Source organism: Leucoraja erinacea, chromosome 1, assembly GCF_028641065.1.
Source record: "Leucoraja erinacea ecotype New England chromosome 1, Leri_hhj_1, whole genome shotgun sequence".
In the NCBI taxonomy this organism is placed as follows: Eukaryota; Metazoa; Chordata; class Chondrichthyes; order Rajiformes; family Rajidae; genus Leucoraja; species Leucoraja erinaceus.
Window position 1 is genome coordinate 107279342 of NC_073377.1, and position 27262 is coordinate 107306603.

The window sequence follows — 27262 nt, forward strand, 5'->3', positions numbered from 1 at the left end:
TCTACCTGTATAAGCATTGCGACTTGAACCACATTTTAAAAAGCATAGATTAATGCTTGGAGGTTAACCTAGTCTTGGAAATCAAGTTATTACATTTTTGCACAGTATCCATGTGATCAGTACCCTGTATAAATAGTGCAGCAGGGGCTGTAACTCCCCTGATAAGCAGTAGAGGGCACACTTCAGATTTTATAGGAAATGCATGTACCAAAATATCTGCAATTTAAATGGCAAACTAAAATAAATATTGAACCTTTAAATGATTTTCATATGATCCAGGTCTTAAAAAAAGAAAAACAGCACAATCACAATGTTTTCATAGGACACATTCAGGTTTAAATGGATCTGTTAGGGAATCAATTAACTTTATGGAGGTTTAAGTTCCATTCTTGAAACTGAAGTAACCTGGAATATCCATTACACATCAAATAAAATATAAATAAGGAAAGTGAATATAAATTACAGCCACAGAACGCTGATTACTTGGTGTTGACTGCGCATCAAAAAGAAAAAGGATCCACTTTTCACTTGCCTGGGCAAATTGCACATTTTAAAAAGATATTTTAACATATCCCGTGACTCCGCTATCTTAATTTAAATATTTTTATTTGAGTTTTGAATTTGACAGCAATTTGCATACATACAATGATAACAGACAGTGATAGTCAGGACATAATTGTACAACAGTATGTAAACGACCCTCAAAACCCTTACCCACCCTCGCCACCCGGGGACAAACAACACTCACAAACGTACACATCCACACAAATACGATAAGATAAACAAAATGAAAAAAAAAAAAAAAAAAAAGGGTGTGGGGAGGGAGGTGGGGGTTGAGGGGATAGCAGCTGCAATAAGACAGAGCAGTGATAGAGGGCACTCAGTCCTCTTCCGCGTCCGGAAACAAGTTAAGACAGTTAACAAGTTCCAGGAAAGGGTTCCATGTATCTAGGAATGTCTTGGTAGAGCCTTTGAGAGAGAACCTAAGTTTTTCAAGCTTTAAGTTGTAGAGCACCTCCTTGATCCAGCGGGCATGTGTCGGGGGACAAGTGAGCCTCCAGTTAAGCAAAATCAGTCTCCGGGCTAACAAGGTTGTAAAAGCCAGGACCCGCTTCAACGCAACAGAGAGGTTGGTGTTGGGAGGAATACCAAAAATAGCTGACAGTGGGTTTGGAGGAATAGTCTGGCCGTAGGCTCTGCTTAGCACGTCGAAAGCACTCCTCCAAAAGGTTGCTAGCTTAGGGCAAGACCAAAGCATATGACTATGGTTGGCAGGGGATTGATTGCATCTGTTGCAGGTGTCTTTAACAGCGGGGTATATTCTAGATAATCTTGCGTTTGTGAAGTGGACTTTGTGAAGGACTTTGCATTGGATTAGGCCATGACGGGCACATATGGAGGAAGAATGGATCAAATCCAAGGCAGAGTCCCATTGCTGGTCTGTTAGTTTCGTATTCAGCTCGCCCTCCCATACAGCTTTTAATGAGGTATGAGGTTTCAATATAACCGACCCTAACAAGTTGTACAAAAAAGAGATGCATTTCTTCCGGTTGGGATCTAGAGCTAAGATGGTATCGGTCAGGGTTTCAGGGGGACGATTTGGGAAATGGGGGAATGTCTTCTTCACAAAATCCCTAATCTGGAAAAAACGAAAAAGGTGGGAGTTTGGGAGGCTATAGTTGGACGAAAGCTCTGCAAAAGACGAAAAAATGCCATCCTTGTATAGGTTTTTGATACTACTGATGCCATTACTATGCCAGGTTTTGAATGCGGAGTCTGTACTTGAAGGTTTAAAGATGTGATTTTTAAGCAGTGGGGTCAAGATGGAAGGGCCTTGTAAACCAAAGTTTTTCCTAAGTTGACTCCATATCTTGAGCGAGAGGGACGCAATTGGGCCTGCCCCCGCAGATGTTATAGAAAGGGGGAGTTGGGAGCATAGGACAGACCGCAACGGGAGATGTGAACTCGCCTTTTCCATGTGTACCCAGGTCGGTAGGTGGTCGCAATCATCATTCATCCAGTACAGGATTTTTTGCAAGTTAGCAGCCCAGTAGTATCGCCTAAAGTCAGGAAGTGCCAAACCGCCGTCACTCTTAGGAGACTGTAGTACCGTCTTTCGAATTCTGGCCGGTTTGCTACCCCATAAAAATTTAGATATTCTCCTTTCTAATTTATCAAAAAAAGATTTAGTGATAAATATAGGAACATGCTGGAAAAGATACAGGAATTTGGGTAGGACGACCATCTTGACCAGATTTATCCGGGCCACGAGGGATAACGGTAAAACTGACCAGCAGTCAAAGTCTCTTTCAGCTTTCTCAACCAGAGGTAGAAAGTTTGTGCGGAACATATCCGATATAGGTATTGTGATAAAAACGCCGAGGTAGCGAAATCTGATTACTTGGTGTTGACTGCGCATCAAAAAGAAAAAGGATCCACTTTTCACTTGCCTGGGCAAATTGCACATTTTAAAAATATATTTTAACTTATCCCGTGACTCCGCTATCTTTAAGAACTCCATCTAACTCTCTCTTGAAAGCATCCAAAGAACCGGCCTCCACCGCCCTCTGAGACAGAGTATTCCACAGACTCGCAACTCTGTGTGAAAAAATATTTCCTCATCTCCGTTCTAAATGGCTTACCCCTTATTCCTAAACTGTGACCCCTGGTTCTGGACTCCCCCAACATCGGGAACATGTTTCCTGCCTCTAGCATGTCCAAACCCTTAATAATCATATGTTTCAATAAGAATCCCTCTCATCCTTCTAAATTCCAGAGTGTACAAGCCCAGCCGTTCTATCAATAGTCTATCAACATATGACAGTCCCGTCATCCCGGGAATTAACCTTGTGAACCTACACTGCACTCCCTCAATAGCAAGAATGTCCTTCCTCAAATTTGGAGACCAAAACTGAGCACAATACACCAGGTGTGGTCTCACTAGGGCCCTGTACAACTGCAGAAGGACCTCTTTGCTCCTATACTCAACTCATCTTGTTATGAAGGCCAACATGCCATTCGCTTTCTTCACTACCTGCTATACCTGCATGCTTATTTTCAGTGACTGATGAACAAGGACCCCCAGATCTTGTTGTACTTCCCCTTTTCCCAACTTGACACCATTTAGATAATAATCTGTCTGCCTGTTCTTGCCACCAAAGTGGATAGCCTCACATTTATCCACATTAAATTGCATCTGCCCACTCACCCAATCAGTCCAAGTCACCCTGCATCCTCATGGCATCCTCCTCACAGTTCACACTGCCACCCAGCTTTGTGTCATCTGCAAATTTGCTAATGTTACTTTTAATTCCTTCATCTAAATCATTGATATATATTGTAAATAGCTGCGATCCCAGCACCGAGCCTTGTGGTACCCCACTAGTCACTGCCTGCTATTCTGAAAGGGATCCGTTAATCCCTACTCTTTGTTTCCTGTCTTTCCAACCAATTTTCTATCCATGTCAGTACCCTACTCCCAATACCATGTGTTAACATCCATTCATCCCAAAATTAGCACATGCTTTTAATCTCCACAACTTTGCCTGGTGCTACCATAGCCCTTGTGCATACATCAACTCCAATGTGTATTATAAAGCTCCATACTTTCTAAACTCCATAGTTTATAGTCCAGAATGCTCTGCATGCTAAATTTCATTAAACCATGTCATCACTCTAACTTTAACTGCTCTTCGATAAAATCTGTTCAAAATCCTTATCTTGTTTTAAAATTTTCCCCCATTGTTTACTACAATCTCATCTAGATGCTTCTAGATCTCTTTAAAACATTCCCTCTAGCATCTTTCATACGAGCTCCCCACTCCCAGTGGAGCCTTTAGTCCTACATGCGATGACTTTTGCAAGAATATGTTGTTTAGAAACATTCTTTAGGGTGGCGCAACTGTAGATTGCTATCTTACATCGCCAGAGACCCGGGTTCAATCCTGACTAAGGGTGCTGTTTGTATGAGATTGTATGTTCTCCCCGTGACCTGGTTTTCATCGGGATCTCCGGTTTCTCCCACACTCCAAAGACATAATATTTGCAGGTTAATTGGCTTGGTATAATTGTAAATTGCCCTTAATGTGTTTAGGATAGTGTAAGTTGCAGGGATCGCTGGTCTGTGCAGACTCGGTGGGACGAAGGGCCTGTTTCCGCACTGTGTTGCAATTTGGAAGTCTAATATGGGCAAGACCTACACAGTGAATGGTAGGGCTCTGAGTAGTGTTGTAGAGCAGAGAGATCTAGGAGTGCAGGTGCATATTTCCTTGAAGCTGGAGTCGAAGGTAGATAGGGTGGTCAAAAAGGCTTATTGCACATTGGCCTTCATCAGTCAGAGTATTGAGTATAGAAGTTGGGAAGTCAGGTTGCAGTTATACAAGACATTGGTGGGACCGTATTTAGAATATTGTGTTCAGTTCTGGGCACCATGTTATAGGAAAGATGTTGTCAAACTGGAAAGGGTACAGCGAAGATTTACGAGAACGTTGCCAGGACTCGAGGGTCTGAGCTATTGGGAAGGGTTGAGTAGGGCTGGGACTCTATTCCTTGGAGCACAGGAGGATGAGGGGTGATCTTATACAGGTGTATAAATTCATGAGGGGAATAGATCAGATAGACACACATAGTCTCTTGCTCGGAAAGGGGAAATCGAGAACCAGAGGACATAGGTTTAAGACGAAGGCGAAAAGATTTAATAAGAATCTGAGAGGGGCAACTGTTTCCACACAAAGTGCGGTGGATGAATAAAACGAGCTGCCAGAGGAGGTAGTTGAGGCAGGTACTATCGCAACGTTTAAGAAACAATTAGACAGGTACATGGATATGACAAGTTTAGAGGGTTATGTGATAAACGCTGGCAGGTTGGATTGGTGTAGCTTGGACATGTTGGCCGCTGTGGGCAAGTTGGGCCGAAGGGCCTGTTTCCACACTGTATCACTCTACGACCATGAGAACAAATTCCCAAGTAATAAACCAATTCTGATGAGCTATTTTTTGTTTCTTCTGACACCACTCTATCCCAATCCATATACCTAAAGATCGCCACGCCCATCCAATTCCCAACTTTATCTCATACCTCCAGATCACTTTCTGAGGGAGTCTCGACAAAGCTCCTGCCAATGTATGTGCAACTTCATCCGACAAATATTTCACACCGGCTCCAAACGATACGAGGACAAAGCCTTCTTCTTTAGCACCATCTGCCCAGTTCATGAAGTCCTAATTCATGTTAAAAGAAAACGAGTACAAATTAAATCCTTATTTCACTGGAGAACATCTTATAATAAAGAAAATGTCAGGCCATTTATACTTATCAAATGTCATCTCTGCCTTCTGTTAAGGTCAGCAATGTTCTGAGGCCAGCACGTCTGATGAAGCCAAGTACAGATAAAACCTCATTACCCAATTTGAGAGAGAAAAGGGCAAATACGATTGGCAATCCACATTTAGCCTAGATGAAAGCAGCAACTCCAGCATGGTTCAGCCCACGACAGAAACAACTACAACGTTTAATAGACATTTGAACAGGCACCTGGAAAGGATTGTGGGATTTGGTTTGAACATGGGAAAGTGAGATTAGCATGGATAGACGTCATCACCAGTCAGCATTCAGAAGGAGGGCCAAAAGGGCCGTTTCAGTTGTGTGCGATTCTATGAGGAAAGTACCTAGGAGTGATTTTGGAAAAGTGTATGCCACTTTATTGAAGTACCAGTTCAGCCCAATTATGTTGGAAAACAACATTGGCTGAAGCCCCTCTTCGTGAGCAGAGAAAGGGGCAAAGTGTCTCATTGGTGTTATGTCTGTATTCTTTTTTTGTGTGCTGCAAAATGGCAAAAAGCATTTCACTTCATTACACCTCGGTGTATGTGAATGTGACTAATAAAAACCTTTGAATACCTTTGAATACTTTGAATTAAAGAAAATTGTTTAATGTTAGAAAGAACTTTGATAAATTAGAATGTTTCTAGTGGCAAAGGTGTTAGTAACTAAAGACGACACAGATATGCTGCAAAAGACCCTTCGGTGGCATAAGGAAAAATAAAATGCAGAGTTGGATGAAAACTTGGGGAGGGGTCTAGGTGAGATTGATAAGACATTACTTCCAAAAAGCTTGCACTTGCAATATGCTCAATTAGTTTCTTCTGCATCCTATACTTCTCCAATTTAACAATTCCTGTGGAAATGTACAACCAGAATCCAAAGTAAACCATTTAAAATTATATTATTACTGTGCATTATTGAATTATAAGACACCTCTTCCACAGTGGCAAGTACAATACAAGATGATGCTTATTTATATTGCGTGCCATTTGACATTAATCGCATACTGTGTACATTCACTATAATCTAAATTATTTTTGCAAGTGCAGAGAACAGAAACTAGATGAGGACCTGCAAACTAAAAAAAGTAATTAAAAATGGATTGTATAAATGAATTAATTATTCATCTTCAAAAAATTCAAATCTCGAAACCTGAAGTGTATTTGCTCACAAAAATCAATACCCCTGCATAATAAGACTGAAACTTTGTACAACTTCAGTGCCATGAACATCTCGGAACATGAGCAGGTCATTCAGCATAAGAGAGTTTGCTCTGCAACGCAAGATCATGGCTGCCCTATATTCCCATCTACCCACAATAACCTTCCATCTCCTTCCATACAAAGAATTTATCTACCTCTACCTTGACAATATTCAAAGCATTGTTTCCATCACCTCTTGAAAACAGTTCCAAAGACAATGAACCCTCACATGACCAAAGTGCATTTTGCATGTGTCATATACGACAGCCATTTGTGATGGCAATGGTGGAGGGAATTAATATTCATCATGTGCGGCTGACCTAGTTTGGCCCTTGACGATCCACCAGGATAACAAAGGACTTGGTAACGGTAAATGTAATGATACGGGAAGGTAAGTACACTCTTTCCCTTTTGGAGAAAGCCTTTGGATGGTACTTTTGCATCATGTAGTTACTTATTGTAGAACATAAAACATTACAGCACAGAAACAAGGCCTTCAGTCCACAATGTTTATGCCGAACATGATAAACTAATCTCAACAGCCTGCACATGGTCCATACCCATTCCCTGCATATCCATGTACCTATTGAAATCCCTCTGAAATGTCACTAACAAATCCGCCTCCATAGTCACCGCTCAGATCCTGTTCCACGCACTTATCAACCTGTGTAAAAATCATGCCCTGCACATCTCCTTTAAACTGTGCCCATTTCACTTTAAAGGTATCCCCTCTTGTGTTTGATATTCTCATCCTGGGAAAAGGGTCCTGACTGTCTACCCTATTGATGCGCCTCATAACTGCATATACTTTTATCTGGTCTCCCCTCAACCTCCTGCATTCCAGTGAGGTCCCAAGTTTGTCCAATCTCTACTAATAGCTAATTCCCTCTAATCCAGGTTGGCCGCCATCAACCCCAGGTCTGTGCAAATTTCAATCCCTGCTATTACAGTTGAATAGCAACTAAAAGGCCACTCTATCACACATCAACCATGCCTGAATGTCATCATTATCTTGTTGCATGTATCTAGTAACTAAAGTGTTTAATATTCAGCAACATCAGTTTGTAAGTTTGCAACATTTGTTTAAGGAAATAGATGTTTGAAGAAGAATATTAATTAAATAGTGGTAAATGAGGAGGCTTGGGCAAAGACACTGAATACAAGCAATACAATACTGACTTCTTAATAATTCAATACATCAACATTGGTACTTTCTGATAAAATATACTACAATATAACCAACTTTAAAAACAAGACAATTCTCGTTCATTCTTGCCCAAGAATTTGTATAGCATAATTTGATTAAATGAGAATCAATTAAAAGCAGAACAAAAGATACCAAAACTTATCGCATTTATAGGATTTCACTGTTGCAGGGTTTCACGGGTATTGATTTCCAGAGAAGAAAAACGTATAAAGGATTAAAAAAGTTAATTAGTTACAAATTGGACATTACCTTTAATAAGTCAACCTTTGGTACCATTTATCATATTTTACATAAAATGCCTCTTTCAATTCATTGTTCTCATACTCTACTTTGTCCTTTGGATTCTCAGATTTATCTTATTTGTAAGATTCACTGAAAGGCAAGTTCCAGTTGGTGACTATATATAACAGCTTTTTCCTTATTATATCCTATTCATCGACTACAGCTCTGCCTTTAATACCATTATACCATGCAAGCTTTCAAGTACTTGGGCTGCGTGATATCTTCTGATGACTCACTGGACTTGGAATATTGACCAGAATCAGCAAGGCCAGTTAAGCACTTAGTCGAGTCCGAGCATGTGTTAAACCACTACAATATCAAGCTGCCAACTAGGCTGAAAGTCTACAAAGCTGTAGTACTCTTCAGCTTGCTGTATGGATGTGTAACATGGACCTTGTACAGGAAACACATCCAGCAGCTTGAGAAATTCCACATGCGCTCTCTACGGTCTATCATGGGCATTCGCTCGCAAGGCAGGGTAGGGTGCCCCAAAGTGGGAGTGCTGTACCGGTCTGGCTTCACGAGCATCGACGCAACATTCACAAGGCCCAGCGTTGATCGACCGGATTGATGAATCCCTCATGCCTCGTCAACTCCTGTACGGAGTTCTGTCACACAGGGCGCCTAAAGAAACGGTTCAAAGACTGCATCAAGGACCACTTCCAGCATGCAGGCCTAGGCTCAAAACAACTGGACACCCATGCCAGTGACAGGACTGGTTGGCTTACAACCACTAGGAAGGCTGTCATCAGTTTCGAAGACAATCGCCGGAGCAGACTAGTTAGTGTCAGAGACAGGAGGAAGGCTGCAGCCCTAAATATCCCGACAGTGACCTTCATGTGCCCCCCCCACCACCCTCACCACACGCTCCCACGTGTGCGGCCTGTGCATCGGGCCCGTGAGCAACACTTGATCCCACAAGACATGAGACTGCACAACCATGCTATCGTCGTCTATGAAGAGCCACCACCAAACCTTTTGCCTGATGGGAGAGGAGAGACGAAGGAGTGTACAGGGTGAGACTCATCCTTGATTATGCTGAATCTAGAGATGACCCCAATCATTTGAACTTCACGGTTATATGTTACATCTGGAAACTCCTTTGGCTGCTGTGGATGACCATGTCTGCTTTGACATGCCCTTTGCACTCCACAGTGCGCTGCTGGCCGTTGAACCCTTCAAAGGATTTCTTCCGCCCAATCTGCAGGAACAGACTTCGCATGCTGGGCTGAGCAAGTCCCTCAACTCACCAAGGGTTTGAGACCAGTCGGCCACCCACACCTGGTATAGCTACCCCACCAGTTGAAGTGGTTTTCCAGGGTGTGGCTACCGTCGCATGCTAACAGCTTCTTGGAGCCACAGGTGGGAGCTGGGTGCCAGGTGGGGACCAAAGGTGGACAAACTACCCTCAGAGGAGCACGGCATAGTCCCCATCAGAGGTGCTACCCCTCGGTGAGCACTCCCATGCACATCAGGCAAAAGGTACAGAAATGTGAAAATACACACCTCCAGATTTAGGGACAGTTTCTTCCCAGGTATCATCAGGAAACTGATTCACCCTACCACAACCAGAGAGCAGTGCTGAACAACTACCTACCTCATTGGTGACCCTCAGACTATCCTTGATCAGACGATGCTGGCTTTACCTTGCATTATTCCCTCATCATGCATATATGGACTGTAATGGCTTGATTGTAATCATGTACTGTATTTCTGCTGACTGGGTAGCGCGCAACAAAGGTTTTTCACCATACCTCGGTACAGGTGACAATAAACTAGACTGAAACTAAAACTGAACCCCACACCTCCAGATTCAGGTATGTGTAGGGAGAAACTGCAGATGCTGGTTTATACTGATATGTCAATCAATGATGCCGGCAGTCGCTGAAAAAAATCGGCAAGTGGGGCAGGCCCTTTAGACTTTAGAGATACAGAACGGAAACAGGCCCTTCGGTCCACTGGGTCCCCGCCAACCAGTGTTCAACGTACACTAGCACTATCCTACATACTAGGGACAATTTTTACAATTTTAACCAAAGTCAATTAACCCATAAACCTGTGTATTGTGGGAGGAAACCAGAGCACCTGGGGAAAAGCCACTATCACAGGGAGAATGAAGAAACTGTACAGACAGCACCCATGGTCAGGATCAACCGCGGGTATCTGGTGCTACAAGGCAGCAACTCTACCGCTGTTTCACTGTGCAGTCCTGGTTCAACCACATCAATAATACAGCCTAGAAAGCACACCAATGCTTTTAGTTCCTCAGAAACTGTGCACTTCCAATTACTCTTACCAATTTCTAATAATGTGCCATAGAAAGCATCCTATCTGGATACATCACAGCTTGATATGGCAACTGTTGAAGACTGTTGGAAACCATTAATCTACCACACAAACATCAATTATTTTTTTCCCCTCTTACTTATTGGTTCATTGGCAAAAGCGTGCTGACTTTTTTAACATGCATCTAATTTAATTTGTGGTAAACAGCTCAAATGAAGCTGCACTTGGCACAAGGATGGCCAATTAATTTTGTTGGAAAGAAAATGTACTGATCAGTAGTTTCAAGTATGTCAATAACTAAAATGGCTGGTAATTCAGAACAAAAGTCCTGGATCTCAGTAATAAATGCTGATCAATGTTAATAAACTTTTTTTTTTTTAAACTAGGCCTTCGAAAACCATTTGCACAAATGCAAAGAATTTTAAACAAAATCAGAAAGCAAAATTTGGGCTTGGGAATAAAAACATCACAATACAAAATAAATTACCAGGCTGCACAGCAGTTATTCAACTCCAACTATAGGATCAGTGTTGCTACAACAGCAAACTATTAATGAATGCACAGCTGTAACCACAGAGCTAGTCACAGGGTGACACTAACTGGCAGCACCACACTGACCGTATCTATATTACACAATGCAAACAACTAAAACAAAAACCTTTTCTACATTCCAACTGAGAGTTCCTTGACCCTGTTCTTTTGGGAAAAGCCACAAGACTAAAGAATGCTTCTCCATTCCCACCATGCACACAGATAAGAATACTATTTCCTTCATAAATCAATGAATACAAATATCACATCTAATAATGATGAGCCACTTTTAGGAGTCACTGTTACTTCAAGAATATTATCAGTACAGATACAGTGAGTGAATGGTAAAGTATAAAATAGCAACAATGGGTCGGATTTTGCATCAGAATTATTCACTTGGCAATCACAATTGTTCACAATCATTATTTTTTAAAATTGCCTACAAGATGGAGTAACGGTAGATTTTCAGTTAAATGTGGAAATATTACGTTGCTATCAGAAGTACTATTACTCCAATTTTAATAGCATTTTGATAGTTAACATCACCCAAATACACAAAGAGAGTCATCATGAATCCATTTCTATCACAGATTTCAGTAATCTTTCTTTCACAATTTGTTCCCTTTTTCAGATTTGTCCTAGATTGTCACATTCCACTGAAGCTGCCCTAATTAAGGAGTTGGAGACACAAGGAAATGAAGATTACAAAAAAAGACAGGTGGTCAGGCAGCATCACCGGAGAACATAAATAAGTAATGTTTTGGGTCAGAATTCTTTTTCAGACTGATCTGATGAAGGGACTCTACCCTATTCATGTTCTCCAGAGAAGCTGCCTGATCTGCTGAGTTATTCCAGCAACGTCTTTCTTCTAAATTAAGATTTTGGACTGGTTATTGACTAGCCATCAACATGATTAAAAAACCCAGAAGTTGCCGAATTTGTCACTGCAACAGAAATGTAGTATATTATTTTTTAAAGTAATCCAATATCTCCATAGCTGCTGTCTCACCCGCTGAGTTTCTCCAGCATTTGTTGTCTACCTCCCAATTTAGAAAGTGTTTTAAGATACATTCTCTTAGTGTAACTGGTAGACATGCTACCTCACATTGCCAGAGACCCAGACTTGTTCCTGACCTTGGGGATACAGCATGGAAATGGGCCCTTCGACCCACCCAGTCCACGACAAACATCGATCACCCGTTCACACAAATTCTACATTATCACACTTTCACATCCATTCCCCACATACCAGGAGTAATTTACAGAAGCCAATTGACTTACAAACCCACATGTATTTGGGATGTGAGAGGGAACCGAAGCACCTGGAGGAAATCCACACAGTCACACATGGAAAATCCACATAGATAGTACCCGACGTCAGGATCCACCCCGGGTCTCTGGTGCTGAGGCAGCAGCTCTCTTAACTGTGCCACCTCTGGGGTGCTGTCTGTGGGAAATGTGCACATTCTCCCTGTGACCACATGGATGCTCTGGTATCCTCCGATATCCAAAAGTCGTGCAGATTAAAGGTTAAGTTGCCTCAATAAATTGTCCCCAGTGTAGGGAGCAGAGGCAAATGTAGGATAAGATAGAGCGATTGGTGTAAATGGATGATCAATGGCCCACTGAGTGCACACTGATCAAAGGACCCATTTCCATGTTGTATCTTTCAACCAATCAATATCCTTCAGTCAATCAAATGATGCCTTACTAGCACTTTTGTCAAATACAAAACATGGAGTCAGACTGAAGTCTGAAGAAGGGCCTTGACCCTAAACGTCACCCATTCCTTCTCTCCAGATATGGTACCTGTCCCGCTGAATTACTCCAGCATTTTGTGTCTCACTTCGATTTAAGCCAGCATCTGCAGTTCTTTCGTACACCTTAAATGCTCGTATTTGAGTACTAGTTGAGAAAAGATCGTTATGAAAGCGATTAGAGGAATCAGTCCTAATGTAATTTTCCATTGTCATTTTGCCTCAACCTTACAAGATGCTGGAGTTGTAGAAACAACTAAAGCCATTCTTTGTTAAGGAATTATAATAAAATAGTGCCAGGTAAAGACTGAAAAATTAGCTTGCAACTAGCATACAGAAATTTTACATTAATTCGTTTCACTGGCCTGGCAAAAAAAAGTGGCCAAGCAAAAAAAAAGGACTTTAATGCAATATCGCTACAAATAGTGCAATTTACAGTATTTTAATGTGCTTGCTTTTTGAGACTAAGAATGCAGTGCAGAGCAAGTTTCTATTTTTATTTAAAAAACATAGGATCCTGTTTTTATATTTCCCTTCAATATTTCAATGTTAGGTTGAGTAAGTGGGGCAACACGATGGATGAGATTTAAAATAGATTAAAATGGGGATACAACCATGAATCAAATCAGGCATGTTAATTTATCCATTTTCTGCAAGCAATAATGATCTGTAAAAGGAATAACACGAAAGCCGCAGAATTGTAAACGGCATGTGGTTTCACCATAACCGACTGCTCTTTCAATACATGGATGGCAAGGTGCACAGAAAAAAGGTAAACCAATTATTTCCACATATTCATTAAATGACAATAGAATTTTTAGATTTCAATTAACAATTCACTAAAAGCATACTTGAAATGTGTTAAACATATTTTAAACCTTGTGTCATATTGTCACACTGTGCATTTCAGATACTCCAACCATGAGATAGAAATAAAGAGGGGCCTACAATCCTATATCTGTCCGAAACCTCAATATGCATCATTGTGGCAGTTTATAACATATTACTACTTTTGAGCCTTTAAGAACCACATTCTTATTTGACGACATGCTGGTTTAAGCAACAGAACTTTCAAGTTGTGAAAGAATGAACAAATCTTACTTCAGGTAGGAGGCTTGAAGGTTTGGTCAAAATCCCTCCCACATACACCACATTTGGTAATGTAGGCCGAGGGAACTCCAGTGCCACATCTGTACAAAGCATCCATAAGCTGGAACCCTGAATTAAATCATACATGGAGCATTCAGGCTCAATTTTGTACTTCAGCATTATTCGCTCGTATTTTGGCAAGAACAGAAAATTCACACCAAAGCGCGATACCAAGTACACTGCAATATTTGCAATTCGTTGAATCAAATTCATGTTGTCTGTAAGGAGGGAGTTGAATTCTGGTACATAGGCGAGTGGTGTTGGAGCACCGACTTCTGTTGGATACCAAAGGCCAGTGGAAAAGACAGCATACTTCACTCCCAGAAGGTGCGCTATCACAAAGCCACACATTTCATTTGGGTCCACCAAAAGCAAGTCAAACTTTTCTTCTTTCAGCTGAGCAATGAAACTCTGGCTGCCAACCATGATATCACAGTTCTTTGAGTAATGCTCCAGAATATCAAAGAGTTCCAGAGCCGTTAGCCTTCCAGAGAAAATATTCCTCATCTTGGACTGCAAGAAATCATCTGCTGTTGTGCTGTTGAAGAAACCTGGATACCGTAGCAATCTAAAGTAATCCGATGAAGGGACCTCTCTACCTTCTGATACTGCAAACACCATCTCATGTCCATCCTCGTGTAACGCTTTTGCGAGGGTCTTAAAAACGTAGAGATGGCTTTCGAACATAATCGGCGGCACGACCACAATTTTGGCAGCCATTGATATTTTCACAAAGCAGCAAAGTAGAGTCAGGATTTGGAAGTACAACTTCATGGCTGAAAATACAACAATAGCAAAGTTAGTACAAACATGATTTGCTCACATATTTAATAATTATATAATCATAGGTTTCAAAGGGTTTTTTTTATTGTCACGTGCACCAATTAAGGTACAGTGATATGCGAATTACCATACAGACATACTAAAATAAAGCAACAAGACACAGAACTACGTAATGGTTAACATGAACATGCACAACGGATTCCTCACATTCCTCACTGTGATGGAAGGCAATAAAGTCCAATCTAATGCTGTAAAAGACAGGAATAGAGATGAAAGTCTGTATTGTGCATATACACAACACACATATATTTTTTATATATATTCTCCCCACAAGTTAATATAAGATTAACTCAATTTTTTTTTAAATTTGGTGCAGATATGGTTAAATATTCCATCCAAACTATCATCAAACATCTCAACAATTTAGATTGTTGAGTTGCCTGAACAATCTAAAATGCTGGAGTGACTCAGCGGGACAGGCATCATCTTTGGAGAGAAGGAATCGGTGATGTTTTAAATCAAGACACTTCTTCAGAACTACAATTTATACAGCGATATCCAAAAAAGGTGAATCAATTAAAATGTTTACGTGATTGAGTTGAGCATGCAGGTTTGTACGTTAATTGGTCTTTAAGTTGCCCCTAATGTGTAAGGAATGGATGAGAAAGTGGAATAACATGGAATGGAGTGTGAATGGGTGATCTATATTTGGCATGGATTTGGTGGGCCTATGGGTCTGTTTCCATACTATATCAGTAGAAAAAAAGTAGAATGGTTAGAATATATTTCTATAGATTTCTCCGGTCCCTCCGTCCCCATTGTTTAATTATTCTGTATTTTTTGATTATTCTGTATCTTCTCTCTTTCTATTTTTTTTATTTCTTTATGCACAACTACTACGGACTGACGCAAAACTGCATTTCGTTGTACTCATACTTGTATTTGTGCGATGACATTAAAGTTTAATTGAATTGAATTGAATACCAGAATCCTCCAATATGCTGGTGTTTGAAAGCTCACCTACAAGGGCTGAAAGGACAGATGCTACTGAAAAAATACCTCAACACAGAAGGTTAGTTTACATTCCCTAATAAAGCTCAAGCCCACAAAGGCAAGAGTTCTTCCAACTAAATGTATTTTGTTTTTATGGCATACTTCAGCAATACTTTTCATGAAGAGTATTACTCAATTTTATTTTAGTGACACAATCAAAAAAATTAATTAAAAACTTCTAGAACTATATTTCCATGTTTCAAACTATAATTGTTTTAATGTAAAGAACCTTCAGCTAAGATATCACCCTCCTTGGAGCCTGAAGGCTATAAGGTCATAAGTGACAGGAGCAGAATTAGGCCATTCGGCCCATCGAGTCTACTCTGCCATTCAATCATGGCTGATATATCTCTCCCTCCTAACCCTTCTCCTGCCTTCTCCTCATAACCATGGACACCCGTACTATTCATTCTAACCTGAGAGACACCGACATCAACTCGTATGATAACAATCAAACAAATGCTAAAATCAGATATTGACTGGAAATTATTCCTAGAAACTCAGCGTGATTAAGGCAAGGCTTAGTTTGAGGTCACCATATCAGTTTGAGGACTGCTATGGCAGTGATGACTTCAAAATGACTGGATAAACAGCCACATAAAATTTAAGCCAAACATACTTTAATAAAATAACAACCATAGCATATTATTTTGCAGAGCCACTGGGGCTGCAAAAGTATGACAGGGCCAACATTCACTTTAGCACCAACTGAGATGATCAAGTCAAATAATGCAAAATGAATGAAAACCTGAGGCAGCTTTTAAAGACAGAATTTAATTTCAGCAAATCAATAGCCCAATGATTATTTAGCTGGCAATTTTAGCACATGCACTAACAGCAGAATTATGTGTTGATTTGGAAGAGAATGGACTAATTTTGATAGAGAATGAGATAATTGGGGATAAATAGCACAGCTTTACTCGCAACAGGTCATATATTACTATATTGATTGAGTTTATTTTGAGGTGGTGACAAAGGAGATTGGAAAAGGTAGGGCGGTAGAAATTGTATATATGGATTTTGATAAAGTTCCTCATGGTAAGCCAATCCAGAAGAATAAAACGCACAGGATTCTGTGACTTGGTTACATGGATTCAGAACTGGTTTATTATGCATTAGACAAAAGAGTTGTGCTGGAAGGGAGATATTCTGGCTGGAATTCTGTGACCAGTGGCGTTCCACAGGGATCTGTGCTGGGACCTCTGCCTAAATGGAGGTGGGTTGTTGAGCAAGGTTGCTGGCAACACCAAAATTGGAGGAGTTGCAGACAGTGAGGAAGGCCGTCAGAAAATACAGTGGAATATAAATCAGCTGCAGAAATGGGCAGGAAAATGGCAGATGGCGTTTACCATGAGCAAATATCAGGTGCTGTATTTTGGGAAGTTGAATGCAAGGGAAGAATATAAAGTAAATAACAAGACCCTTAATAGTATTGGTATGCAGATGGACCTTGGAGACTAAGTTCATAGCTCCTAAAGGTGGCAGCACAAGAAGTTAGGATGGTAAAAAAAAAAGGTGCATGTATTGCTTGCCTTCATTGCTAGGGGCCTTGAGTAAAAGAGTCAGGAATGAACCATTACAATTGTTGCCCCATTATAGGAGAGATGTGGAGTCCCTGGAGAAGGTGCAGCAGTGGTTTACCAGAATGCTGCCCTGATTGGAGGGTTTCAGCCACGAGGAGAGGTTTGGACAAACTTGGGATTTATCTGGAACATTGTAGGGTGAACAATAGGTTTATCAAAGTATGAGGGGCATAAATACGGTTGACAGTCAAAAATGATATTCCCCAGACAATAGAAACCATAGCTATAAGGGTAGATGAGGAAAGTATAATGCAGATTTACAGGCCAAGTTTCCACAGAGTAGTTGGGGCCTGGAATGCATTGCCAGGGATAGTGGCGGACCGTACGAGTGTGACGTTTAACAGGCTTTTAGATAGGTACATGGAAGTGCAACGGATGGAGGGATATGGATCTGGCAGATGAGGTCAGCCGAGCATCATGTTGGGCACAATTGTGGGCTGAAGGGTCTGTTCATACCCTTCAAGTAATATGTTCTACGTTCTAATGCCTTCCTAACTTTAGCGCTGCAAGGTATAAATCATGCTAGATGTCAGATTCAGATTCAAACTTTATTGTCATTGTGCAGTGTACAGTACAGAGACAACGAAATGCAGATGTCTATGAATCTGATCTTTCTGTCCACTACTGAGCTCAGTAGTAGCAAGTTGAAGATCAGATTTACTTCTTGCTCAAGACTATTTCAGGTCGAAAGTCCAACCGAAAGACTGAGAAGAGAGAAAACAAGTTATTTAAATGTGGAAAATTGAACAGGACAAAAAGAAACTCTTGACATGGAAAGACCAGATTTCTGTTTACATAGCAGTCTGATTATTAGAAGAGGGCAGAGTGAAAGCAAAAGCAAGAAAGAGAAAATTGACATGTTTTTCTGTGAAATATAGATCAGAATAGTCACCAAGAATTGAAATCGAACAGAATGGGGCAGCGCAGTGGTGCAGTGGTAGAGTTGCTGCCTTACAGTGCCAGAGACCTGGGTTTGATCCTGACCACAGGTGCTATCTGCACTGAATTTGCATGTTCTCCCTGTGATCGTGTGGGCTTTCTCCAGGTGTTCTGGTTTCCTCTCACGTTACAAAGACATGTAGGCATGCAGGTTAATTGGCTTCTTAGTGTGCAGGATAGAACTAATGTACAGGTGATCGTTGGTCAGCGCAGACTCAGTGGGCCGAAGGACCTGTTCCCAAGCAGTGTCTCTAAACTAAATGTTGGTTTAGGCACTGTGTATGGAGAGAGAAAAACTGAGTTAATATTACTGAAGGATAATCCTTCAATGGAAGTTGCTGAATTTGAGAGTCCCAAAAAAACTGCTGATGTGCCTGGACAGATGAAGTGCTTCATTGGAACAGCACCGGAGGCCACAGTGAAGAGGGGATTAAAAGGACAGGCAACTAGTCCTACATGGTCACCCTTATGGACCGAACACAAGTTCTACAAAGTGCTCAACCATTTAGTTTAGCTAAAATCAAGGTGACCGCATTGTTAGCACCAAATACAATATATTAGATTGGAAGTGCAAATGAAATGTGACTTAACATTGAAGGACTGTTGGTTCCTGAACGGTGGGAAAGGAAGTGGTAAAAGAACAGGTGGTGCATCTCTTGTTGCTTGAGGAAGTGTACGGAGTAGCTTGTGAAGATGGAAAAGTGGGCCAAGGAATTATAATTCCTTTCAGAACACTGAAAGTGGAGATTTTTCTCTTTGTATAGACACTGGCCAAAATACTAGTTATTTATAGCATTGTGTACTTCTTCCTATCCACTGAATTGCTGCTTCGCTTGATGAGTTTTCTTTTTCTTTATTTCATATTTCCAGCATCTACAGTGTTTTCGATTTTCAGTGGCTGGCACACCTATCATGACATTATTTATTTAAAGAAGGTAATCGGCCTGAATGGACACAATAGTAAAGAAAATAAAAACTACTTGTGCTTTGATTTAACTGATGATTTGTATTATTAAATATATTTAAAATAACAATTAACATTTATTTAAACTGCTTTTAAACATCTGATTGTATGAGAGAATGAATCATCACTGGCAAATGTAGAGGACTAGTTGACAGTGTGGACCTCCAGAAGTAAAGCCATGGGCTCCAAATGGTTAACAAGGCCTGAGGGATGCTGGTCTTGAATGGTATGACTAAACCAACTTCTTTTTGATGCAGTGAAATTGCCACAGTATAAAGGCAAGGCACTGAGAACCAAGGGGGACCCAGTATGAGGAGAGGGGGCCACCGAGTAGTAAGGGAGACCCGGCAGGGGGGACAAAGATGGTATCAACATTACTTAGAGTACTTTTTGTGACTTTGTCAATGATAGCGTGGCCACTCTTTTGTGTACTTTGTATGCAAAAACAAAGAATTTCACTGTATCTGGGCACATTTGACAATAATGTGTCATCAGATCAGTAAGTTTGTTGGTAAGACTGCAAAGTACTAAAAAAAAATGTGTCCATAATTTAAGGGGGGGGGGGGGGGGGGGGGGGTGGGGGGGCATGGAGCACAAGGTCAGGTATAGAGCAAGATATAAGATACACACTCAAGCTAGAGTTCTTTGACCGAGAATCAGGATGGGTTTGCTGATACTATGCCATGTTTTAAATCAATGACCATAAATACACATAGCTGGGGAGGGCTGCTTGAAAATATGGCTTCTATTTTTTAGATTAAAATCTATTTCTAGCTTTCATAAATTTTCTTTTTAATCACAACTGAACACACAATTGTTAGCATAATAATGCAATCTTCAACATTACCCTTATAAGAGCATGACTGCATTAACATATAACCAAAAAAGGTTGATGAGGGCAAAGCCATATGGATATTGTCTATATGGACTTCAGCAAGGCATTTGATAAGGTTCTGTGTGGTAGGGTACTCTGGAAGGTCAGGTTGCATGGAATCCAGGGAGATCTAGTCCATTGGAGAGAGAATTGGCTTCATGGAAGGAAGCAGAAGGTGATGTTGGAAGGTTATTTTTCAGACAGGTGACCTGTGACTAGTGGCGTGCCTCAGGGATCGGCGTTGAGCCAATTGTTGTTTGCGGTATGTATCAATTTGGATGAGAATGTAGACGGTAACGGTTAGTAAGTTTGCAGATGACACTAAGGAGGGTGGTATTACAGCAACAGTGTGAGGTGTTGCATCTTGGGAAGTCAAACCAGAGCAGGACCTACAGAGTGAATGGCAGGGCTCTGGGGAGTGTTGTAAAGCAGAGGGACCAAGGAGTGCAGGTACATAGGTCATTGAAAATGGCGTCACAGGTAGATGTGGCAGTGAAAAATAATTTTGGTTCGTTGGGCTTCATCAGTATAGAAGTTAGTATATCAGTATAGAATATAGGTATTGAGTGTAGAAGTTGCGATGTTATGTTATAGTTTTACAAAACGTTGGTGAGGCTGCATTTGGAGTATGGTGTTCAGTTTTGGTCACCGTGCTACAGAAGGTTTGTGAAGCTGGAAAGAGTGCAGAGATTTACATGGATGTTATCAGGAATTGTGGAGCTGAACTATACAGAGAGGTTGGGCACACTCGGACTACATCCTTTGGAGTGCAGAAGGATGAGGGGTGATCTTATAGAGATCATGATGAGAATAGAAAAAGTGAATGCACAGTCTTTTATCAAGGGTAAAGGAATCAAGAACCAGAGGACATAGGTTCAAGATGAGAGAGAAAAATTTAATAGGAATCAGAGGGGCAACTTTCGCATTCAGAGCATGGTGGGTATGGAATGGGTATGAGCTGCCAGAGGGAGTTGCGGCAAGTACTGTAATATTTGAACAGGTACATGGATAAGGTTTAGGGGGATATGGGCCAAATGCAGGCAGGTGGGACTCCTGTAGGTGGGGCATCTTGATCGGCATGGACAAGTTGGGCCGAACAGCCTGTTTCTGTGCTGTGTGACAAAGACTCTAGGTAGAAAAGGAGATTCACAAAGTTGATGTGGGCATTATAACAGGACACTAAATATTTTAAATGTTACATTAGTATGAGCATCCTTCGTGCCAAAGGGCATTTTAGGGCACCAGGGAGATGGCAGCCCTGCCAGCAGTTTGTTCGTTTTTTCTTTTTGTTATTTTTAGCATTTGTTAAAAGTTTGTTTTAATGCATTTCGGTTTGTTTTAAGTGGGGGGAGGGACGAGGGGATCAGGGGAAACGTTTTTTTCTAGTTCCCGGAGATGTGATCAATTTTTCGAATCACATTATCCGGGCTCTGCGGCCTAACATCGCTGGAGCTGGAGGCCTCCTCGGACTGTCGTGAGCCCCACCGCGGGGCGGACTTAATATCGGAGCGGATCTCTTGCCTGGGATCGCCCCACCGCGGCCCGCGGACTTACCATCAAGGGATCGCAGTCTCGGGAGAGGCTAGTCGGGAGCTCCAATGCCTCAGAAGGTTCAACCAGCCCCGACGCGAGGTTCAACCGCCCGGCGCGGGAGAGCTGACAACCCCCCGATGCAGGAGCTGAACACCTCGAAGGGGAGGGCCCGAACGCCTCAGGCTACGGGAGTCAAGACCATCCCGTCAACGGAGGGCTCGAGGCCCCCAAACGAGGAAGAACAAAAGGATTTGAACTTGATTTCGCCTTCCATCACAGCGAGGAATGTGTCGGAGTCACTGTGGTGGATGTTCATGTTAAAATGTGTTTGAGTCTGTTGCTTTTAATTGTATGACTGACCTGGCCAGTGAAATTCCGCGTATGTTGCAAAACATACTTGGCGAATAAAATCTGATTCTGATTCTAAAATGACTCACGGTCTTTTATTTTTTATTCTTTATAGGTTCTGATATCCCTTTCTATTATGGATTTTGTTTATAATGATTTTGTTTATAAATGTTTAACTCTGGGCACTGAACTTCCAAAGTATGGTGTAATACATTGAAATTATTTCCCCATGAATAAATAACGTTCTGCCTAAAGAATTGCATATGATAATAATTGTCTTTATTTTTCATTACATTTACATGTTTCACTTGAAGTGCTTCCAGCTTGCCCCAAAAGCCTGTGCTATGAAGAAAAAGGCTGCACAGCCAAGGTATACAACCTTTAGTGAAGCAGAGAAAAAATAGCCTGGGGGAGAAGTAAAATATATTGGGATGGAGAGAGAATTTGAGATGAAGGAAAAGCACACATCAGAGCATCTGAAATGACTTGCAATAAAAAACACTTAACCTGCATCTACTGCATGACCATAATGATCTCAAACGTGATCATTTAATACACTACAAAACTAACCTTACTTCATTCTTTCCCACCCATTCCACAGACTAACTTTGTGCCTAGGCTAGTTGGGGTGAACAAACAGATTTTTCCACCAATACTATAGAAAATAGACAATTGGTGCAGGAGTAGGCCATTCGGCCCTTCGAGCCAGCACCGCCATTCAATGTGATCATGGATGATCAACCCTAATCAGTACCCCGTTCCTGCCTTCTCCCCATATCCCTGACTCCGCTATTTTTAAGAGCCCTATCTAGCTCTCTCTTGAAAGCATCCAGAGAACCTGCCTCCACCGCCATCTGAGGCAGAGAATTTCACAGACTCACCACTCTGTGCGGAAAAAGTGTTTCCTCGTATCCGTTTTAAATGGCTTACTCCTTATTCTTAAAGTGTGGCCCCTGGTTCTGGACTCCCCCAACATCGGGAACATGTTTCCTGCCTCCAACATGGCCAAACCTTTAACAATCTTATGTGTTTCAATGAGATTCCCTCTCATCCTTCTAAACACCAGAGTGTACAAGCCCAGCTGCTCCATTCTCTCAGCATATGACAGTCCTGCCATCCCGGGAATTAACTTTGTAAACCTACGCTGCACTCCCTCAATAGCAAGAATGTCCTTCCTCAATTTAGGGGACCAAAACTGCACACAATACTCCAGGTGTGGTCTCACTAGGGCTCTGTACAACTGCAGAAGGACCTCTTTGCTCCTATATTCGATTCCTCTTGTTATAAAAGCCAACATACCATTCACTTTCTTCACTGCCTGCTGTACCTGCATGCTTACTTTCATTGACTGATGTACAAGGACCCCCAGATCCCGTTGTACTTCCCCTTTTCCCAACTTGTCGCCATGTAGATAGTAATCTGCCTTCCTGTTTTTGCTACCAAAGTGGATAACCTCACATTTATCCACATTAAACTTCATCTGCCATGCATCTGCCCACTCCCACAACCTGTCCAAGACACCCTGCATTCTCATTGCCTCCTCCTCAGTTCACACAGCTACCCAGCTTTGTGTCATCTGCAAATTTGCTAATGTTACTTTGAATCCCTTCATCCAAATCATTGATGTATATTGTAAATAGCTGCGTTCCCAGCACCGAGCCTTGCAACATCCCAATTGCAGCCCAATCTCAAACAACCTTTCCCTTCCAAAGGCACCCATTTGTTGCAAGCATAGGAAATGTTAAGCCCACCCTTTCACGTGTTCTTCCACACTCCAAGAGACCAAAACACTTAACTGGAAGAATGCAGTATATTGCATTGATATAGTGTCCTCTTCATTATACACACCACCGATCAAGAGAACATCACATCATCATCAGTAGGGAGGCACGGTGGTGCAGCGGTAGAGTTGCTGCCTGATAGCTCTTGCTGCACCAAACACCCTAGTTCGATCCCGACTATGGGTGCTGTCTGTACGGAGTTTGTACGCTCTCCCCGTGACCGCATGGGTTTTCTCCGCCATTTTCGGTTTCCTCCCTCACTCCAAAGACGTACAGGTATGTAAGAAGGATTTCGACCCGAAATGTCGCCTATACCTTCATTCCATAGATGCTGCCTCACCCGCCGAGTTTCTCCAGTATTTTTGTCTACCTACAGGTAAGTAAGATAATTGGCTTGATATGTGTAAAATTATCCATGATGTTGTTAATGTGTGGGGATCATTGGTCGACTAGGTGGGCCAAAGGGCCTGTTTCCGCACTGTATCTCTAAACTAAACTAAACCAAATCAATCCATCACATAAATTCTGAGTTTCCCACCGTTTGCAGCAATTCTCCATTCCCTTCTTTCTCTTCATCTTTACTGCCAAGGTTCCTTATGGTTCATCCCAAACAGTTCTGTAACAGAGAACTCTCTGATTTGCCAGCTGTTCATATGGATACAGGCAACAAATGCTGCTGGAAGATCATCAACTGGCTGTAACTTGTTGATCTCCCAGCACCACGAGATGCCAGTTGCCGACTGGCCCATTCCAGACTGCAGGAGTATGTGCCAAGGGACATACTAAAGCCTGGTAGAGACAACACAAAGACTGTGAGGGTCTAGGGATCTTCTACTGCTGGACATCAAGGGGGCAGAATCTCATGAGAACACATCTCAAACAAGGGAAGGGATATCTAGATAGGTACAAACACTACTGACTATGACGTTATTGAATGTATAGACACTAATAACCCCGACCCACGGTACGAGTTTATTCGAACTCCCTAGCTCTCCCTAATTTTAAAAAAAAAATTCAAACTCGTGGTAAGCACGGAGAATGAACGTAGCGGGTACGTCGGAGCTCGGGGACATCTCTTAGCGCTAATGGCAGGTACTCGGGAAGACTCGCTAATGGCATGTAACCACGGGAAGGCTCATGAAGATTTTTCAACATGATGAAAAATGTCCACGAGAGCCCCGAGTACCGACGAGTGGCCATTACCGTAAATATCCGAGTCGAATCAGGGCAAACTCAGGAGAACTCTTGGAATTAACTTGTACCGTGGGACAGGGCTTCTAGAATGTCTGAAGAGTTTTTCAGTTTTTTTTTTGTTTGTTTTTTTCTGGAAAGTTTATATTTAACAAAAAATAATTGCTACCCAAGTGGTGCCAATAAAGTTCAGAAATGAGTTGCTACTCATTTACCTGCTAGACTTTGGAACCATTAGACCCAACAGCTTAATATCATAGTCATTTGCACATCTTCTTTGAAACACTAGTTGTTGGTAGTGGATAAATCAGTGGAAAAAAAATCTGAGCAAAATTGATGGAGATAGAAAACCTGGGATAGTGAACCTTGTTGATACTTGGCTCTTGTGAAGTCTACAATCTCGGTTTAACTGCCTTCGGCACTTTCTCAAGCCACATAAACGGTTGTTGCTTTTTCAAAATGTCTTTGTTTTCCCCATTGTTCCATCAATCTGTTGATGTTTACACCACCTCCAGGCAAAATCTTTTTGAAAATCCAATTCCTTGTCTTTCAACATCATTCTCTGCTCAATCGATGACTCCTGTGCTCCATCCTAGTGAGCCTTATGCCCCTGTCCCACTTAGGAAACCTGAACGGAAACCTCTGGAGACTTTGCACCCCACCCAAGGTTTCCATGCGGTTCCCGGAGGTTTTTGTCAGTGTCCCTAATGGTCAAAAGTGGTTTCCGCTTCTTCTATGTTCTATAGAAGAAGCGGAAAGGTTTCCGTTCATGTTTCCTAAGTGGGACAGGGGCATTACACTGCTGTCTCTGGCTTGCAAAGGCTTTTGACTACTCATAATTCTCACATATCTACCAGACAATTAAAACAAAATATTTTATTTCAGAAAATGGTCATATAATTATAATTGCATAGGCTGCATTCCAGCTGTTGGGCTTGACAAAATCTGAAGAGTTCACCTTCCAGCCAAACCATCTTTGGTCAACCGAGAAAAAGCATAAGCCTGGAGCTCCCATTTTTCATTGCGAATTAGTGTGTATTAATAATCACACACTTCTGTAGAAAATCTTTGCCAATGAAGATCAGAATCAACCACGTGTCTGATGATTCAGGAGAAAGCAAGGTACTTGTGGCAAAATGCAGATCTTCTGAAATTCAAGGCCAGTGTTGGCTACTTTGAATGTACCTGCATAACGTTCATCTTGGTGAAAAGACAGCAAGTTTTTGGCAATTGTAAACTTTTCCAATGAATTAGAGAAAGATGGCTATTTTCAGAAACTAGTGATTCACATTGATGAGATGAGCTTTTGAAAGAGGATGCCCTCAAGTACATTCAGCTCAAAATGTAGAAAATTACTCAAAGCATCAAGGGAGCTAAAGAACACCTTAAACTTTTCCTTCAAAGGTGACTATATTATTATTGACATTATTGAACATTATTGACAAGCTTCAACACAAGATACTATTGATAACCTTCTGAAAATTTAAATATGCCACTTCCACTGCTTATGTATTTTATGCCTGTTTTTGAACATTGGGTGGGTGGGTGGAACGGCCACACCCGCCCCGGCAGCTTTTTGTGCACCTGCAACCACGGTCACTTTCATAAATGTATGATCAGAACTTCCTAACAGTACAGGCGCAAAATGCAACTAGGCCGAGTCCCATCCATGGCTCCAAATCTGCACAGATATCTTTAACCTCCCCCAGCTCCTTTGAGGTTCTCACTTGATTTAAGATTTAAGACAACCACTATCATTCTGGTACCAAAGGAAAGCAAGATAGCATGGCTTCAAAACTACCATCCAGCGACTCTGACATCTACTATCATGAACTGCTTCGAGAGGCTGATCATGAAGCACATCATCTCCAACCTCCCAGACAACTTTGATCCAATGCAAATAGCCTTCCATCATAACATATCCACAGGCAGATGGCATTTCCCTGGCCCTTTACTCTTCCCTGGAACATCTGGATAACAAGAACGCCTACGATCCTGTTTATTGACTGTAGCGCCACCTTCAAAGCCAATCCTAACCAAACTCACCTCTAAATTCCTGGACCTAGGAATCAACTCCTCCCCCTCCACTTAACTGGATCCTCGACATCCATAGACCACCAGCGACAAAACATCCTCCATGATAATTCTCAACTCCACAAGGATGCACTCTCAACCCCTAACTACATTTGCTATATATGGAACAGTACAGCACAGGAACAAGCCCTTCAGCCCACAATATCTGCGCTGAACATGCTAACATAAAACTAATATTTTCTGTTCACCTTTGATCCTTTGCTTCTAAACCGTTCCTATCCATGAAAAGTCCGTGTTCTTTAATTGTTGTAATAGTACCTGTGTAACCCGACTGCTGGCAGCTCATTCCAGCCACCATCCTCTGAGTGAAAAAGGTTGCCCTTCAGGTTCATATTAAATCTTTTCCCTCTCATCTTAAACCAGGGATCGGCTACCTACGGCC

At 41.7% G+C, this 27262-nt stretch overlaps 1 protein-coding gene across 2 annotated transcripts in view; it reads right to left on the bottom strand.

The window, feature by feature from the left end:
• ugt8 (UDP glycosyltransferase 8) overlaps positions 1-27262 on the bottom strand; it is a 74628-nt gene that overhangs the window by 15130 nt on the left and 32236 nt on the right. For both annotated transcript variants that reach the window (XM_055640753.1, XM_055640745.1), the window contains exons 2-3: positions 13690-14513; positions 5078-5220 (exon numbers count right to left, since the gene is read on the bottom strand). In XM_055640753.1, coding sequence (XP_055496728.1) covers positions 5078-5220; positions 13690-14511 — 965 coding nt within the window. In that variant the 5' untranslated portion in view covers positions 14512-14513. The remainder of the gene's footprint in view (positions 1-5077; positions 5221-13689; positions 14514-27262) is intronic.